At 40.2% G+C, this 19,192-nt stretch overlaps 1 protein-coding gene across 1 annotated transcript in view; it reads left to right on the top strand.

The window, feature by feature from the left end:
* Window positions 1-18,864, top strand: part of PKP2 (plakophilin 2) — a 36,305-nt gene extending 17,441 nt beyond the window's left edge. The window contains exons 5-12 of the mRNA XM_009332917.1: window positions 197-374; window positions 10,139-10,256; window positions 11,745-11,906; window positions 12,746-12,919; window positions 13,534-13,687; window positions 15,961-16,150; window positions 17,143-17,230; window positions 18,796-18,864. Coding sequence (XP_009331192.1) covers window positions 197-374; window positions 10,139-10,256; window positions 11,745-11,906; window positions 12,746-12,919; window positions 13,534-13,687; window positions 15,961-16,150; window positions 17,143-17,230; window positions 18,796-18,864 — 1,133 coding nt within the window. The remainder of the gene's footprint in view (window positions 1-196; window positions 375-10,138; window positions 10,257-11,744; window positions 11,907-12,745; window positions 12,920-13,533; window positions 13,688-15,960; window positions 16,151-17,142; window positions 17,231-18,795) is intronic.
* Window positions 18,865-19,192: the final 328 nt, after the last annotated feature.

Here is a 19,192-nt window from a genome sequence, read left to right as displayed (position 1 = left end):
TTGTGCCCCTTTTTTGCCCCATTTCTATGTCCTCAGATCAGGGCTGGTGAACTCTTATCACCCTCTTTTGCTCCTCTTCAGGATATCGAGTGCCAAGTAGGCTCCTTCATTCATTAGCTTCAAGGAGTTTGAGATTAGGTCTTTCAAACTGTTGGGGAGTCTTTTTGCCACTCTGATTTTATTTGGGATATTGCAGGTTTGTTGTGGAATTTGTCCTCCAATGACCAGCTGAAGCACCTGTTGATTACAGAAGCCCTGCAGACGCTGACCGAAGCTGTTCTCATCCCTTACTCGGGCTGGCCAGATCGTGATTACCCCAAGTCAAGTGTTTTACCTGACCCTGATATCTTCTACAATGCCACAGGATGCTTGAGGTGAGCACTCAGTCCACAGGTACCCAAAACAATAATGATGATAAAACAGGCCTGCACACTTACTTTCTTTCTTGCTTTGACCTTTGATGGCTCCAAGAGAAGAGTTTGCATACAGATCATATTTTGAAATGCCTCATGTATATCAGACCAGAAGAATTACGGCTCAATGCAATGAAAACAGCTTTCTTTATAAGGCTCCTATATGTTCATTTGATGGGCGCTCCACAGACTAAATATATCCATAACAGAAGACAGTAATCAGAGGCCTGGTTGCAGTGCATAGTTGCATTGAAGTCAAAGAGATCCTTCACTGAATAACAGTTGTTGGTATGATGTATAGTATTAGCCCCTGACTGATAATGATAGTAGTAAAAACAAAGCTGTTTTAAATGATTGTAGGAGTGGTATTACAAATTAGCACTGGAGAAAAGCTAACGGTAACTTAAAAGAAACTTTAAACCTGTGCAAGCCTTTTAAAGTTATTTTAAGACTCTAGTGCAGTGGTCTCCAAACTTTTTTGGTCATACACCCCATCAGTAAAAAACTTTTGAGAACACTCCCTCAGTGTATGTATATTTATTTATTTATAAATTATATACATGTACTACTGTACTAATATATTATGTACATTATAAAACATACATAAAAACAGAAAATAAAAAGGATTATATAAAGATGAAATAAACACTATTTTAATTTTTTTAAATTTTATTTATTAATGGTACAAAAATATTTCCTTCCCGCACCCCAATGGACTGTCTTGTGCACCCCCTGGGGAGACCAGTGCTCTAGTGGATGTATAGCATGGTGGCCTTTAAAGCCTAGTTCTAAAGTTGTATGATCTATTGATACAAATACAAGAGTGACACTTTTGTAGGATGTCAAGTTCTTTGACATACATAAGTATCGGTTATAACCACTTTGTTAATACCTTTTTCATAAACAATTCCTGCTTCATTTTAATTTCTAAAATTTATGAAGCATAAGAAGTGACTATCCACTGGAGTCACATACAAACTCAAAATAATTAAGACCCTTATACATATCTTGAGTATATGTCTGTAATTCTGACTGGCAGAACAGATTTACGATTGCGTTTGTTGAAAAGTAACAGTGCAAAACCCCATGAAGAGTCCTAGACTATAGCAGGTAAAGCAGTAAGGTTTATTTCTTTGAAACACAATTTCTTAGTTGTGCTGGAGCAAAACACAGTCATAGGCAGTAATAGGTTTTTTATCATCTGTCCTGGTTTCAGCTGGGATAATTTTCTTCCTAGTAGCTGGAAGAAAACCAGTATAGTGCTGCGTGTTGGATTTAGCATAAGAATAATGTTGATAACACACCGATGTTTTAGTTGTTGTTAAGCAGTGTTTATACTAAGTCAAGGACTTTTCAGCTCCCCATGCTCTGCCAGCGAGGAGGTGCACAAGAAGCTGGGAGGGGGCACAGCCAGGACAGCTGACCCAAACTGGCCAAAGGGACATTCCATACCGTATGATGTCATGCTCAGTATATAAGCTGGGGGGAACTGGCCAGGGGGCAGCGATCACTGCTTAGGGACTGACTGGGTGTCAGTCAGCGGACGGTGAGCGGTTGCATCACCTCTTGGCTGGTTTTTTTTCCCTTTTCCCTTCCTGCGTTTTGTTCCTCTCTCTCTCTCTCTCTCTCCCTCTCACCCCCCCTTACAATTTATTATTGTTGTTGTTGTTGTTATTTTATTATTTTAAGTATTACACTGTTTTTATCTCAACCCACAAGTTTTCTTATATTGCTCTTCTGGTTCTCTCCCCCATCCCACCTGGGGGGAGGGTGAGCGAGTGGCTGTGTGGTGCTTAGTTGCCGGCTGGGGTTAAACCACGACATCATCACATGCCTCCGTTTAGAGAATCTGATTTTATGTAAACAAGAAACTAGTCTTCTATGAAGAGTAAAGAAAATTCACTATATTCACGTACCACTGTTTCAGGGTAGCTTCAACAGAAATTTGTGTCATGTATGTTTTATTCAAGCAGTGGTAATGCTGTTTACAGTGGATAACTCATCGGGGGCAGTTCCTTTGAGCAGTCTCAGGTTCAGACACCCAGGAGTGTTAGCATTTCCCATAAGAACCACAAAGTTGGCAGCTTTCTCTTACAATTTCTTCCCTTTGCACTTTACAGTTGTATAGCCTTGTAAGTGCCATTTGGGCTACCGAAAGACTAACATACTTGAAGGATTAGTTCTGGTGTCATAGGTCCATCAGTGGGACAACTGAAGTGCTCATGTACCTGGAATTTTCTTTCAAGAGACTGAGCAAGTCATCTTCATCTACAGCAATATTAGGTATTAATGGGACCATAGTGTTTTCTGCCATTTGTGCTGGGTAAGTTCTGCTCACCTGCTGTAATACCTGCTGAGTTCTACCAGCTTTACCAGGCACGGGAGCAGTCCTTTGGGTAGTAAGTAGAACATGCTCAGCAGTGGCCAAGTCACTTTTTTTCCTAATCGGCATGTAAACCACAACTAATAGTTACATTCAGTAGCATCTCCAAGGACCCTTTGGATAAATACGTGGAGTTAATCTCAAGCCATAATCACTTCTCATCTAAACAGATGACTTGGAAAGGGGCCACGGTACCTACAAGCACAGAGAAGCGTTCAGTTTTCAGCTGCTGCCAAAGACACTTACTTTGATGTATCATAACCTATAGCTAAACTGATTAGAAAATGACTTAATCTAAATTAGGAAAAAGACATTTTTTAAACCAAAGTAAGCCCTGTCCAACTTCTTGCACAAGTTCAAGTAAATTGAGGCCAGGCTGCAGCCATGGGGTGGATGAATAGATTTACAGTTGTGGATTTACTACTCCAATCAGCTAATAGCCTCATGAACACAGTAGCAGCTACTACAGAGAAACACCAAAGGCCTCAGTAAACACACCCCTAAATGACTGAAGTATAAAAATCACATCTTTAATAAAAACAACTTTAAAAATAACAGTCCGTAAAACTGTGGCCCTTTGTATTTGTGAGTTCAAAGTCATTGCACGTTACATGTCTTCTGTTTACACATTCAAAAATGCATGAAGGGACATAGTTTGAAATAATTAGTAAGTAATGTATGAGCGCAAAGGCATGGCCTGAGTTTTAAATGCTTCTTAGTAAAGTACAAGGAATTAAGTTTGAAATTTAGAAGCTGGGAAGCTGCCCGGTTTTGCCTTACACATACCTGCTTTGCTAATCTGTCCTATAGCAGAGTAGTTGTAACTGTATGGCATGAATTTTTACTGTGTAAACAGCTCCGTATCTGACTCATGGTTTCAGAAGACAAATGAATTCTGATCTATACAAAATACTCAACAATAAAGCACCTTTTTCTGCAGAAACTACTGTCAGCCCACTAACTACTAATTAATTTCATCTCTAAGTAATAATTAACTTTTATTTACTCTGATGGCTCAAAAGCAAATACAGAGAAACATTAACTACCCATAATAAAATCTCTCCAGCTAACACTAGTGGTGTTGTCTATGAAATGAAGCAGGTTGTCTTTTTTCGTATTAATTAGCCCAAGCTGCATTTGTACAGAAACCAGTCTGGCTGTTAGGTGTGCCGCTCTGTGATGGCATGACCTGCTCCTCTCCTGCGTTTGGACTCTGGAATCGTCTCTTCCCTGTGAGCCAGCCGATGGGGGCACAGGATCATTCTCAGTTTTAGTGTGGTATTACCCTTTCTGAGCTTGTTGCAGCAACTTGACACAACTTGATATGTGACAAATAAGGCATAACAGTAGCCGAGTTGTTTTAAATTAAATAAAAGTAGATTCTGAACGTACCTTACTCTGTACAAAAAGTCAGTGAGTGGGGCTGCTCCAGAGCTGCAGTTAGCTCTGCAAGCCTTAATGAAAAGTCTTTCAAACTGCCCTTATCTAGATGCTCAAGGATACATTACCTATTTTAAAAATATGATGTCCATATACTAGTCCTTCTCATTTTGAAGAGCTTGAACACTGAAAATTATAATTAGAACAAGAAGGGCTTGAAAATTCACAGGTAAAGTTGATCCGCAGGATTGCCAACATACTTTCTAGCAGAGAATAGTTTTTAATGAGGCTTACCATACTTGTACAGACCAAATATCCGAGATTTTTAAGATTAATCTGTTTGCGTCTCTTTATTGGAAATTAACACACCTCCCAAATTAGGTCACTAAAAGTACTACTTCCTTATGTATTAATCTAAAAAAAAAAAATCTCTGCACAAAGAAATGCTGAAAACTAAAAGAAGAGCACACCACAAACTAAAAAAACTGTGCACTGAGGGAATGATGTTACTAATGAAGATGTTTAAAGAGTATATATATTTGCCAGAATATAAATCTCTAATTAGTCTAACCTTTTGTAATATGTTTGTTGTGCATGTTGATAAAGTCTATAGCCTGCAGCTTCTATTACAGGGTAAAAATAGTACTTTGAAGTGCAATACATTATGCATAGCACAATAGTTATTTATAGGAGAATGGCAAAACATCTTTTCAAAAATTTACACACACCTGTTGACTGAAAGGGACACCCACAGTCCAAATCTAACACTATCATCTGACATGGGCATATGCACTGTGCCACACAGTTACCAACTAATGAATTAAAGCTCTCTTCATCCTCTTTGATAGAATTTCAGGAGGAGAAGTGAATCCACACCTAGCAGATGATATTGCAGATACTAACGCTGGAATGAGTGAATGACCAGAACACGCCCCATTCTGCTAAGCAGTTATTGCCAGAAGTATTGTGGGATCCTGAATCTCGGCTGCCTGTGTCAGTGTATGCAGTCACTGATAAGGAAGTCTGACGTTAGAAGGATTTGTTAATCCCATTCTCTAGGTCTGTAATTTGTCTTAAAGCTTTGCTTCTGGCACAGTTTTACAGGAATTGCAGGTCACAAAACTTAACACAATAAAAAGAAGCTGTGTACACCACACAATTTTTCATTAGCAGTTAGAATAAGTAATGGTATTGTTCAGTCCTGAAATATGATAAAAAGCTCTGTGCTCTGAATAGGCAGAGTAAGCCACATCAAAAGACTTTACTGGTTGCCTGACAACAAGCTGAACAAGTAAAATTGGTGTATTAAACTATCTAGAGGAGTACTGCAGACTTTTGCAGACAAGTCTTGTCAGATTTTAAAAGTAAAGTAACTTTTTCTTGGCCTAAAAGTCCTACATAATAGTTCTGTCTCCAGTTCCAATACAAATGGGTAGAAATCTTCAAGATACTTAGCCTCCTCCTCCATACTCCTTCTCTGAGTCCGAAAGGGTAAGATGCCAACAGCATGCAGAACATATGGTTTCGAATATTATTTATATACATAAGTGAATTTCTGGCATGTCTCCCTCTGATTAAAAGGAAGGCTTAGTAGAAGGCTGACTGTGTTATACCTTCAAAGCTGATGATCTTGTTCCATTTTTACCTTGAAATACCTGTTCCCAAAAGTTTTGCAATGCTGAACTTTCCAACATTTATGTTTAGTTGTCACATTTCCTCTTGCAAAACGTTTCAGTTAAGTGTTACAGCTAGTGATCACAACTGTTGTGTTTCATCACAGAATACTCCTTTTTAATTGCTCTGTAACTGGAGCATCCTGTGGCCCCAGCTATCCTAATTCTTCAAAACTTTCTAGACAACTATCTCCAGAAAAGTCAGCTAACCTCTCTGTTCCTGGTTCCCCAGCCAGTAAAATAGAAGTAACGCTTCCTTTTTCATTATTATTTTTCACGCTTTGTCTGTCCCAGCTCCCTTTTAAGCTCTTTGTGAATTACAGAGTGACCCACAAGGACAGTGGAAAGCTGTAGTTGGAGGAAGTAGTATCATTGCATTTCAGACCAGGAGGCTGTGTAAACAGCTACTTACATTTGCTCTGGAGAGAAGTGAAGCCAAAGCTCTCACTGTGTGTTGAAAAGCATAATGGCAGCTCAATTTCATAATGGAAGCTTCTAAGAGAGAATGTAAAACAAATGACTGATGATAACAAGTCTTTGAACCAAGGCCTCTTGCATAGCATTGCCATTCCTTTAAGTTTATTTCCATCCATCCTTATCTTCTCTTGCCTCCTCTTCAATTTATCTGCTCCCCCGATTCGTGAAAGGAATTTTATTTCCAGCAAGCAGCTTGCAGCCTGGTGTCTGTCATTACTAAGTAGATCCCCGGATACCATTCCCTCCCTGTTGCATTTTTGAACTGTGTAAGGCATGAAGGGAATAGAATTTTCTGAACTACTTCAGGAAATTATTATCACGTAATTGAGTTAAATTAAAATTACCAGTTTTAGCAGAATGAGTCCCAGGAGCTATAGCCCTCTTCTTATCAGTCACATGGATCATTTACAGCAGTGCAAAAAACCTTTTCCAACATAGTCGGCCAATGTGTGACTCAGTGCTGGCTTAAAGGGAGTATCCCTTTCATTTGGTGCCATTTGCAATCTAACTGAACATATATTATCATTCTGTTTCTTTCAAAATCACACTTGATTTTACTATGTTACATTTCTTTGTATTTACCTCACATCTCTGGATCAAAACAATGTTTCCCAATAGGGAATTAGCTGATCCTCCACAAATGCCACAGGAACATGGGCAAATGGCTGTTTTGGTTACAGATATAGTAACACCATGTATATGTGCAAGAGAAAATAGAAGCAGCAAACACGAGATGAGATAAATGAGGCATGTAGATCGTTACAATGCATCCACATTAGCATGTGGTATAGTTTGGGCATGTCACCAGGATTACCATATTTAAGCATGCCAGAAGTCAGAGATTTTTAATAGTTAGATGATGCCAAATTGTAAGTAAACTCTGAGTCATTCAAAGGAGAGCATCCCTACAAGCAGCAATATCCCTCAGGCTGCGTTCTCCCCATGCTGCATTCTCCCAACCATTCAATACCAATGCAGGGTAGGGATATCAGAAATTGGGTAGCAGAAGAGTTTTTCTATGAGAAGACTCCTGATCTTGACTCAAGCTGATCCTTTTTTCCACGGAGGTATTTGTCTCAGTGTACTTCTGATGAAATGCAAGCAAAACAAACTTGCACAGCAGACTTGAAGATTTCTAGGTAGCCCTGAAGTCTCACCACGGGGGTTGCCACGAGCCGCAATACTGGGTCAGCCCAACCGTGGCAATTGCCCAAACACTGAGTCTTTCAAGGCCTCCAGGAGCTCCACTACAAGAGAGTCCAACTCCTGAGCTCAGAGGGAGGCGTTCCAGCTGTCAGGAACCTTAAATCTTGGGAAGCCAAGATGAAGTCAGTTTTGTAATTTTCTAAGCAAAATGTTGCCATTTTTTCAAAATTAGTATTTTTTTTTAATTTATTTATGTTTCTGTGACACTTCTCAGGAATGTTTATTTTTTCCTAATCGAATAATATTTTTATTTCCTGGAATTTCTCAAGCTTCAATTAGCAAACAAACTTAAACTGTCAACTGAGGTTTTGCCTGAAATGCTCTTCTCTGCCTTCAAACCAACTCTGACCCTATGCAGAGCAAGGTGGTTACAACTGTAATTGGGTGAGTGGGAGTGCAGGATCTCTTCCCTTCCCAGTCCACATTGTGGTGATAAGGAAACAGGGAAAGGTGGGGAACGGAGTGGCCATATGTGTACAGACACGCACACAGACACGCACTGATATCTCTGACTGGATGAACAGTTGAGCATCAGCTTCTTAATGAAACAGAGTTCTGTAATTCATTTCCTTTGCAGAACAGGACAGTGCCTCTGATTCAGGCTCTTCTCTGCCTCCTGAGCTACAAAGCTATGTGCCCCACCATATTCATGCTAGACAGCAAGGCCAGGTGATGGCCCCTCCTTGCACAGCCATTCAGCATGATCTTAATTGTCAAAAGTTCAGGGATTTTTAGAATAACGTACTGTGACAAAACAAAATACTGGATCAGCTGAAGTGTCTTTGGCGAGGGAAATTCCACACTTATCTTTTAATAGTATTTTTAGTCTGTGTGCCTCAGAAACTATTTTTGCTATGCAATAGAAGGGCTGTAGCATGTACATTTCTGTCAGTATAACCATAAACACATGAAAGGGTGACATGCCTCGAATGTGACATACATAGGTAAAATTAAATTTCAAAATGGCCATATTGAGGAATCTGAATATTGATTCTGTGATATATAACTCCATGAGAGAATAAATGAACTCATGAATAGGGATATTGTTAACAGCATGACCTAAAGTAAAACTATAATTACAATGCATTAGTATTTAATCTGAATATGTACTTCCTGGGGGAAAAAAACAGAAGAACTGCATTGACAGTATATAAAACATTACATTCATTTTACAGTCAAAAGCCACAGGAAAGTTTAAAACTGTACCTTACTGGCTTTGTTGTTAATAAAATTTTAAACCATTGTAATTTCCAGTGGGTAAAGTAAGCATGCAAAATAAACACCCTGAAACTATCTAAAGGAACACGTCCCTCTCTGTTTGTGATGGATGCTAAGATTGGTTTATATTTAATGTTATTTCAAACAAAGAAGCTGGAATGTGATACTGCATGGAGCCTTTTGGCCAGCAGAGCTGCAGGAGTCCAAAATAATGAGGCCTAGGTTTATAGCTGTTTGTTCAGTTGTAAAAATAATTGTACCCCAAAATTGTAAGTGTTGGTACTTCCCTGGAAATCAGTAGCTTATTTAGAGCCAAACTTCAAGCAGCAAGTGTGTGTTTGGCTTTTCAAGAGTTTTTAAATTACTTTCATAATTCATTTTCAAGTTGTACTTGGGTTACCACGAAGTACAGAAAATGTTACTTGAAAGCCGGGCAAACAGTGGCTTCCTTTGGGTCTGGAAGAAGCAGAAAGCGTGCGGAGCTGTGTCCAAGCCACCGTGGTAGAACAGCAGAAGGCATCTGGCATTTCCTTCTCTGACTGAGCAGCTTCTGGTGGCTTCAGCTTTTTTCTGCTTAGATGCCAGCAGTTTCTCTGGCAAGCTGGGAATCGGCTGAGCACAGTGTATATTTTCCTCTTCCTTGTCCCCGCACATTTCATAATTCTCACGCTGCTGGTCTGGCAGTGATGGCAGTGGCAGCCACGTCACGATTCATCCCCTCAGCCTCTTGCCCAGCGGTGGGGCCGGGCTGCTGCTCCGACCTACCAGCTCGTCTGCGTTCACATCCCCTCCTGCCTGCTAGCACCCCTCAGAGCATTTCCATGAGCACATGAACTGCCACCTGAATTTGGCCCCGTAACTGACATCGGTTATCTTTACATGTTAATGTACAAATGTTGCTAAAACTCTCAGAACGTGTCTGTTAATAGGTCATGTTGGATCAAGAGCTGGTTTGGTGTAAGTAAATGCTAAAGGACATTTGTGTGCATGGAAATTTTTACAGGTATCTTTCCTCTGATATTTTGACATAGCTACTGTCCCAAATATTAAAAATATAACTACAAATGGAATAATGGAAAAAAAGTCCAGTTTGTTTGACTGTTTAAAAAGGATTAATTCAACTTTGAGATGGAGATTTGAGTCAGGTCTTACCTTACCCATCCAAAACCAACAGTTTCTTTTTCTGGAGTATTTGTTTTTGTCTGGGAGTGCACTGAAGTGAAAGTTTCACTTAGCAGGGGCTCAGATTATCTTACAGCTCTGAAGAAAGGAAGCAGTAAACCTTACCTTCAGTATCTTTAAGATTTAGCTGGAAAAGTTTGTCAGAGGAGCACAAGGAAATATCTTTGACTAAGTCTCTTCTCACCAACATATTCCTTCCTGCACAGAAACATGAGCTCTGCCGGCCCAGAAGGAAGGAAGAAGATGAGAGAATGCGACGGCTTGATTGATTCTCTTGTGTATTATATTCAAGGAGCTATTGCAGACCACGAGCCCAATGACAAGGTATTCTTTGAGATAAAAGGTCTTTTCCTAGGGGAAATTGCTAGGAGAACATTTTTTTGTTTAGAAACGAATGTTCAGAAACAGTTGTGATCTAATTGCCAAACTTATTTCCAGGGCTTTTAGAACTGTCACCAAAGATGACAGTCCAATAAGAAGATTTCTGAAGTGTCTTTTTATCCTGCAATCTAAAATAATAACATACCTTAGCTTTGGGAAAACACTTTCAGAATCACCAGAAAGAGCTAGAAACGTCTGTTTTGTTTTTTTTTAAATGTGACATAAAGTCACAGCTTTCAGAGATACTGAAACACCTAAAGAGTCGGATATTACCTTTTTAGTTGTCTCAGGGAGCTAGCTAGCTAGAAGCTTAATAAATTAATCTGGTTACTTTCCTGTATATTTAGTGCTATATACCCCTTAGGAAAAGAAGAACCTAAATCTCTTTGGGTGGCAGTGTAATTAAGGAGCTTGCATCATTTAGAATGAGATTGTTTTTCCTAAGTTTTTTAGAAGTTATACATTCTGCCTAAGCCAGTAACTACAAGGACGTGGACACATCCAGAAGCCAGTTCCTCTCATTCTCTTCCTCCCACCATTGACTGCAGATGAACCCTGAACATTGCTTAGACTAGATGCTTGCCTTTTAGCTGGGTGAAGTTGGGTGAGAAGACCAGCTGTCACTTATGAGAAGGTTAGCTGTAGCCTGTGAAGCACTTCTAGCGTACCTGCTATAACTTGTGCTGTGTAGCGGTAATTACTGCACATTTATAGCTCTATTCTAGGATTAGTTACTTGAGCTTCTCCATCTCCCTGTATTCAGTGCCATTAGCTTCAGGGAGAATCCAACACATTACACTTGTGCCAATAGCTCCCTGCTGCATTTTGTCTTAAAATCACTCATTCCTTTTTTACTTTCAAAAAAGGAGGAACTGGTAGTAAAGATATTTACCACTAGACTCATCACTCGGAAATTGTAGACCTGGCTTTAGCCATGCCCAGAAAGGCACATCTAATTTAAAAAAGCATTCTAGCACAGAAAAGTGCTTCCTCCTCAGGAAAGATACAAAGCTTCCTTTTTGCTGACACTACGGCGAGGTGTGTACGTGATCATCTTTACTCTTAAGCTCTTAAACATTCCTTGGCACGCTTCTGGTCTGTGGCAAGTAGCACTCGCTCAAACAATTCCCAGGCACAATTCAGGAATTATAATGTCCCAGGACCATTTCCAACAGGCATGCACCCCGCTCCAAATGCAAGCCCTGTGTGCCAGTTGGCCTCAGTGCTCAGGAACATCCCAGGGCATGTTTAATTTATCAGGGTAAATGCAGTCTTGTGGATCACTGGCACGAAGACTAGCTCTTCTGTAAGCCATTAGAAGCTCTGCAGTTAGTTGTTGAAGATCCAAAAATGAAAGCTCTTCCCATGTCTATACACGTCCCTTCAACGCATGCCAAAGCTTTCAAGATTTCTATTCTTTTGTTATTTTAGGCCACAGAGAACTGTGTGTGCATTCTTCACAATCTTTCCTACCAGCTAGAGATAGAGCTCCCTGAGAGCTATGCCCAGAGCATATATATGCAAAGAAGAAATATTTCTAGCAATGATAAAACAGCGGGCTGTTTTGGAACACGGAGCAGAAAAGTGAAAGAGGTAAAGCACATGTTTAGTTAAATCTCATTTTGTTAATCAGTTGTAGCAACTTCTGGAGAATAAGGCTGTAATCTACTTAACAATCTGTTATTGATGTATCTGGTAGTGTGACACTTGCCCCAAATTTATTGATGGCCTTTCCTAACACCCATTATTTTGTTCAGCTGCTGATGGCAAAAATGACATAGCAATTCACTGTTTCATTTGTTGAGGAATACTGCCACTCGGTTTCATCCCCTCTTGATGGATCTAAGTGGTACCTGTACCATGTACAACAATTGTGCAAGTGCCCTACCAATGAGTGGGTGTTGTGATGGTTTCATCGGTGAAACCAGCGCAAGGTGACTTGCCAATTCCATGACTTTCTGGCTTTTAGGCTATGTCAAGACCTCTTCTTTTGATGCCATGTGGTACAGATCACAAATATTTTGGCAACTTGGAATTATTGGAGAGAAAACAGGTATCAGGGGAGGAGGAAAGCAAAAGAAAAGGATTGATGACCCTTCCCCATCTATTAGTTTTGCTGGAGTGTATTCTGCCTTCTCCCATTCCATCCACAGTACAATTCTAGCTGGCCATTTGTTTCTCCTTGGCCTTGGCCCCTAGTGTCAGTTGCTGAGAGGTGAGAAGCAGCTTCCACCATACCGATCTCCTCGTTTTGGACGGAGTGGCCAGTATAATTAAATATCGAAATGTTACACGTTGTCTTTTGACTTCACAACTTGATAATCTGCAAATAATCTGGTCAGAGAGAGTTACAAAATGGCTAGTTTAGTTTGTGATGCATTAAGTCATGTAAGGTCCCTGTTTCTAAAAGCTTGATCTGTTTACATGTTTAGAAGCAGCAGGACACCCCGCTACCTGAGGAAAAGAGCAATCCCAGAGGTGTTGAATCGCTCTGGCATTCCACACTGATTAGGATATATCTGTCCTTAATAGCAAAGAGTACCAGAAACTATACCCAGGAAGCATCCCTGGGAGCTCTTCAGAACCTCACAGCTGGCACTGGACCAGTAAGTCAGCTTTTTTCTTTTTCTTGTCATTCAGTTCTTAATGTGAATGCATAGAGTTTAGGGCTGGAGTGCAACACGCCCACAGCACTGAGATCAGGTAACCACTGACAAGTCACTGTCTCACAGACATGATCAAGGAAATCAAGGAACATTGAAGGGAAAATCGTAACTGGCAGTACAGCTATTTCTTGTGTGGCAAATATGGGGACTGCTTCTTCTCAGTCTTTGTACATCTCCACGTGTGGAACTTTGCCTATTCATTGCACAATGAGGGATAAGTAGATGTTAAAAGCACACCAAAAAAAGTGGGTTTGTGGAACATAATCATTCCTGTGGGGAGAGGAAGGCTCTGACACAACCACAGGTCACTTTCATGGTGAAGAAACTAATGACCTCTGTCACATTTTGACTGAGGAACTGGCCAAAGAGCACATGGGAGAAAGAGGGCTCGAAACTTCTTTTATATCACCTTCCTTTTCTGTTGCAGCTCATATGTAGCTCTGGATTTAAACTATTTTAAACGTGCTTAAATTGACGTAGAGAAGCTGCTGTGGTTGTTTATGAGCCTGTACATTCATGGTAATGACACACTATTGCCACATGCCTTATAACAGATGCCGTTTGCGGTGGCCCGGACTGTTGTTCAGAAGGCAAATGGCCTTCCAAGTATTCGAACTATGCTGCATGTAAGCCACCCAACAGTAAAGAAGACAGCAGTCTCACTGCTCAGGAACTTGTCTCGCAACACCTCTCTGCAAAGTGATATAGGTGAGCAAAGACTAACATTGTCTCTTGGGCTTTCTTTCTCTGTTCTCTTTATGTTAAGCTTGCTTTCTTTAAATAAAAAAAAGTGCAAAAAAAAAAAAGGGCTTTTAGGTCAAATACTTGCAGTCATTATATAGGGTTGAAAATAAAGAGTTTTGCCTAAGAAAGACTGCAACCTCAAGTTTTCTCTAAATTGTGTATTCCTCATCAGATACTTCCATTGGTGTTACTTCCAGAAAATACATAATGGAAGTAATATCTACACAGATTTGGAGAGGGAGTTTTTCTTCTGCTTAAAATAGGGTAAAGGAAGGTGAGTGCTGAGTTCTGTACTGCCACAGTTTTGTAATCCTTTGGGAGAAATCATAGAACATCTCCAATTCTTCTGGCAAAAATAATATTTTCTTCTTTTAGACACAAAGCTTGCAGCTCGCACAGTTTTCCTGCATAAGTTTCTTGAGACTGGAAGCTAGAAGATGCTATAGAGAAAATAGTTCAAACTTTTTGGAGGACCTTATTCCTAAAATGTTATAATTATTTTCACATCAGAAGCCATTTCTATTCTGAGTATTTTTATTTCAATTTAATGTATATTTGAATTTTTTTCCTACTGATAGGATAAAATAAATTCATATCATTTGCTGTCCTTTTCTGTGTTCACACCGGAGGGGGAAGGGGAAATTAGAGGCATACAGCTGGTTCATGGGGCAGATTAACCTCCAGAATTCTGCAGAACAGTCTCCTGGGCACTGTTTAATCCTTAGAGAACATTCCCTATTAATGAAAATATTATAATATGTTGCTGGGCTGATTTCAAAAGGATAATCTGTATAGTGTTAAAAATTACAAGTGGTGAATCCCCCAGAAAGAGTAGGAATTAACCTGAGAAGAAGAAATTGGGATTTCATCAGGAAAATAATTTATGAAAGAATGTGGGAAAGACAGAATAGCATGAAGCTTTGGAGAAAGGTGCTTCATCTTGCATGTTCACAGTCATTTTCTTGCTTTACTGCAAGAAAAACTGTAGGAAGAACTGGGGGAATTTCAGGTGAACCTTTTCTCCATGAAAAGGTGTTCTTTTTGGTTGTCTAAAAGCATGTGTGAATTCAGGTCAAATTCTCCAAATAATTTTGGCCAAAGGAAAACATTAGGAAGGGCATACTGTTTCCTAGATAAAGTGTCTATATTTATCAAGCAAAATGAATCCTTGATATGAAATTGAGATTAATTTAATATAAAACATCTCTAAAAGTTAAATGATTGAAAAACATGAGAAAATTTCCTGTTTTATGTGAAAAAATAACATATGTTCTGAACAGATGTTTTCAAGACACTGCCAAATGTATACTTTCTAAAAATCGCCTTCCTTGATTTACCAATGGGAGCAAAAATGGGCTATCATGTCTGACATAATTGCTTTGACTGATACTTAGCATAGCAGGTGGTTCATCCAGTTTTAAAGGTCTTTTTCTAAATTGCATGTAATTTAACCTCAATATACATGACCTTGTCACATACCCATCTGGGGGAATGAACAGAACTCACAGAGAGCAAAGCGCTCTGTCCGAGCAAGGCACTGGTTACGGAGGGGAGAATGGCCCCAAATGCCCCAAACTATTGCCCAGTGCTCCTTCTTACAGTGGGAGCTGCTGGCTACGTCCTATTGCTTTAATTTTCTCCATCAACTCTGGTCCACACAGCACAGATCTCACAGTACACAGCAGGACTCAGTTGCTGTCCAGAGCTGCTGTTTGCTGTTTGGTTGGCTGGTAGGGTCCCATCCAGCGTGGTCTTGAGTAGGGACAGACTTCAGAATAGGACATTCTTCTTAAATAGAGAGCTTACACACCAGCTCAGAAGGTTGAGTGTGTGCATCCCCTTATAGCTGACCATTGACAAGTTCAGCAGTAAAAATTGTGCTGTAGTCACCCTTTCTCAGTTTGTTGTATATCACTATGCCCATGATTACCTATAGGACACACAGGGTTCCTCGGGAAGCAGCAGCCTGCTGCTAGCACATGCCTAGGCACCTCACTACAGTACACTAGGTATTAATGTATTGTGTATAAGAGACAAAATACATACCGTCCGATTTAGTGCAGATGTAGCTTAACCTAAATTGTGGGGATGTAATGCAGGTTTGAAACCATGAACTCTGTTGTGGGAGCACACAGCACCCTGACTGGTGATAATGGGAGGAGTAAGGTCTCGTAGGACCCCTAAATAAATCTGCACCTGTTAGTAATGGAGTTGCTTGTCTCTCTTCCAACTTGTAGCTAGAGAAGTTTTGCCTGATTTGGTCTTGCTACTTCCTGAGTCTGTCCTGGGGTCTGATATTGTCTGTGAAACCACAGTGTCCATCTGCTACACCTTGTACAACTTGACACAGAGCAGTTCTCACAATGCACGGCTTCTCCTGAGTGCTGATGGCCTACCAAAGATTATTACCATCAGCATGAATGACAGGTAAGATGGCTAAGAAGCCTTCCCTCCCACTCTTCCTTTCCCTGGGGAGAAAAGAAACTGCAACCTCTGCCACCTGGGCGGGGGGAAACACTGCGTCTTAAAATCCAGGACAGCTTAAACAAGTGACTGTGTTGGGAATAGAATTGCACATATTGGGAAATATGGAAAAATCTCATACAACAACTGTCCATCCACAGCTAAATTTGCGATGTTCCAGCATTTTAAATGGTTCCTCAGAAGATGATGGCACAATATTGTCTATATTCTAATATATGTAGTGGCTGACCATCAGATCTTATCTGTGCCCAGAAAATTTCTCCATTTCCTGTTCTTTGTAACACAGCCCTGATAAACTTCAGGAGAAAAGTGCAGAGATACATTTTATAGAGCTGATAGAACCGTACTTAAAAAATAGTTATAAAGGGGCATTTAAGATAATAGACGTTGAATTTCCTTAAATCATTATTTAATATGTAATCACATGCAACCAATGTTTACTCAAAAGAGAATAACTAATGCTTTGTGAATATCAGTAATTATTCTGTTTGCCTTCCTCTCTTTTTACAAAATGAAAGAGGAAATTCATTTCAGTAAAGGAGGCCTCATGAGGCTCTGAATAGTTTAAATCCTATCTAACTAACCAGAGATTTTACCTGCTGGAAAGATCCTTTCGAATGCTTGTTATGTTGAGGTGTATTTTCCTCAGCTGAATATGAACAGTATGATAGCTGCTCTAAGATGAAGGCTATAGAGTACTTAATTTCTCTCTAATTTTGACGAATGAGTGAAGCAGGGAGGTATGTTGCATTTGTTTCAGTAGTCAGGACAGCATGAAATGTGCTAGAATACCTAAAGAGCAGCATTTAGGAGGAGAGAGAGAGGGAGATACAGAAAAAATGCTACAAGATTACGTTTGCTGAAGTCTGCATATGCACTGTGATTATGAAGTGGGACTTTAAACATGTTTTATCATTCTTTTCACAAAATTGCAGTAACATGTTCAGCAAAGCTAGTAGGGCTGCTTCAGTCCTCCTCTACTCCTTGTGGGCACATACCGATCTCCACAGTGCTTACAAAAAGGTAAGATCTGGGCTAGAGCAAAGATATGTAATCTGTCCTTCCGGACCTAGAACCCTCTCATTTGTCCTCTGGGGCCCTTAGCACTTCTGCACTGTTAAGAAACAACCTATGATAGGATTCCAAGTGGCCTCTGAATTTGGTGTTTCTATTACTTGTACGTAATCCTGCACAAGTAGTGCATGCCCTTAATTTTTGCTCATCTGTGTCCATATTCTCTCCCTCTGTGGTTTGTATCCGCTGGCAAAGTTTATGAAAAACATTGCTGCTGCCTGCCAGAAGTCTCAGATGGTGAGAAGTGATGCACAGTCGGTGTCCGTCCACCACTGACTGAACCAACCTGACACAGAGGGCCTAACGTGCCAGCAAAAGCAAAGGCAGAGCGAGGCAGCTTCCTGCTTTAAAACCACAGCAGTTTTGTTCTCCTTGTTGTTCGTATGGTCTGCGAGCCCAGGTGTTTGTTGTATTCAGGCAAAAAGGTAGGGCCCGGGAAAGGTGTTGGCAAATATTTACTGCCGCATTCAAAATCAAACAAAAAAACGGCCAGCATGAATCAGCCAACAAACCAGTTTGTTTCTTTCCTTTTGAAGCTCTATGACTGCCTTTTCAACACACAGCTGGGCTGACTTCAACCTACCTACCTTCAACCTGCATTTCAAACTGTTTTCATTCCTTGTTTCCTTGCTGTTCAGAATTTCTGTCACCTAAAATTCCCTATAACCTGAAACTGTTCCATTTTTTCAAGCTCAGCCTTTAGCAATTATTAGTCAGCTTGTTTCTTCTTGTAGATTTTTTGTTGAAATTTGCTCAAAAAAAGTTTCTTAGTGTAGTATCCTTTAACAGTCTGGCATCACACTCAGCAGTATACTGCCCCACAACCAGAAATCTGCGTTCAAGAACAAGGGTGCTGTACCCCTATAAACTCTGACTGGATTTTGTTGTCTCTGGTTTTTTGCAACTAAATTCCTGACTTTACTGTACAGCAATATCCCTGATGGCATGAATTTTCCGAAGTCACTGGTACTTTGGGTATGCCTATAGGACACATTGTTGGATCTGAGTTTCAAAAAATGCTCATTACTTGCTGTTCCTGTGCAAATCGGGTCCCCTAGTGATATCAGGTACAGCACTGAAAACTGCAGGCTTCTAATGCATTTTCTAATTACATTTTTGAAAAGTCAGTCTAATAAGCAACAGAAATCACTTGATCAAACGAGACTGATAAAATCCTGAGTCATTTTGTTATTGCCCTGTACTCTTTGTTCGGATAGGGTTAATCTCAGCTGACATTAGTCACCTAAGAGTTAGGAGTCTGTACAGCTGAGCCAGAAGAGGCTTCCCATACAGTCAGTGGAGAGAGTTAAGCAACTCCAATGATTCATCTCACCTATCTGAGACTGAATGGAGTCACTCCTGGGAGATGCCTGTTCTACCTCTGTTGACTGTAGAGGACTCTGCCTGTACCCCTACCGTGGCTCCATACCTAGCTTTTAGACAGCTGAACCCACCCTTCCCTTGCAGAATTGGCACTGAAGATAAGTGATTATTCTGTTTCTTTCATTCCAAAGGCTGACTTTAAGAAGGCAGATTTCATCAACAGCCGGACCACAAAAGCCTATAACTCACTAAAAGATTGAATCACATCATAACACCACTGAAGACAAATGAGATCATACGTCAATTACCGTAACTATCTTCACCCAGTTGGTGTTGCCATCATGAACCAGGAAGTATCTCAGAAAAAAGAGGCTGATTTTATATAAAATTTGAGTGACCAGAGGATAGCTGTTTTGTGTTTTTAATCCTAATCACCTTGTTGTCACTGTATATATCAATATAAGAATAACCAAAGATGGATTCTTCAGGATGTCTGAGGTGAAGTTTCATCCAGGTTTACCACTAGTCAGAGCTTCAGATGACTGCCTTTAGTCTAACAGGCATTTATACAGAGAGGTTTGAAATGCT

Source organism: Pygoscelis adeliae, unplaced genomic scaffold (genome assembly GCF_000699105.1).
Source record: "Pygoscelis adeliae isolate BGI_AS28 unplaced genomic scaffold, ASM69910v1 Scaffold38, whole genome shotgun sequence".
Lineage (NCBI taxonomy): Eukaryota > Metazoa > Chordata > Aves > Sphenisciformes > Spheniscidae > Pygoscelis > Pygoscelis adeliae.
This window is presented reverse-complemented; position numbering and strand designations above follow the sequence as displayed.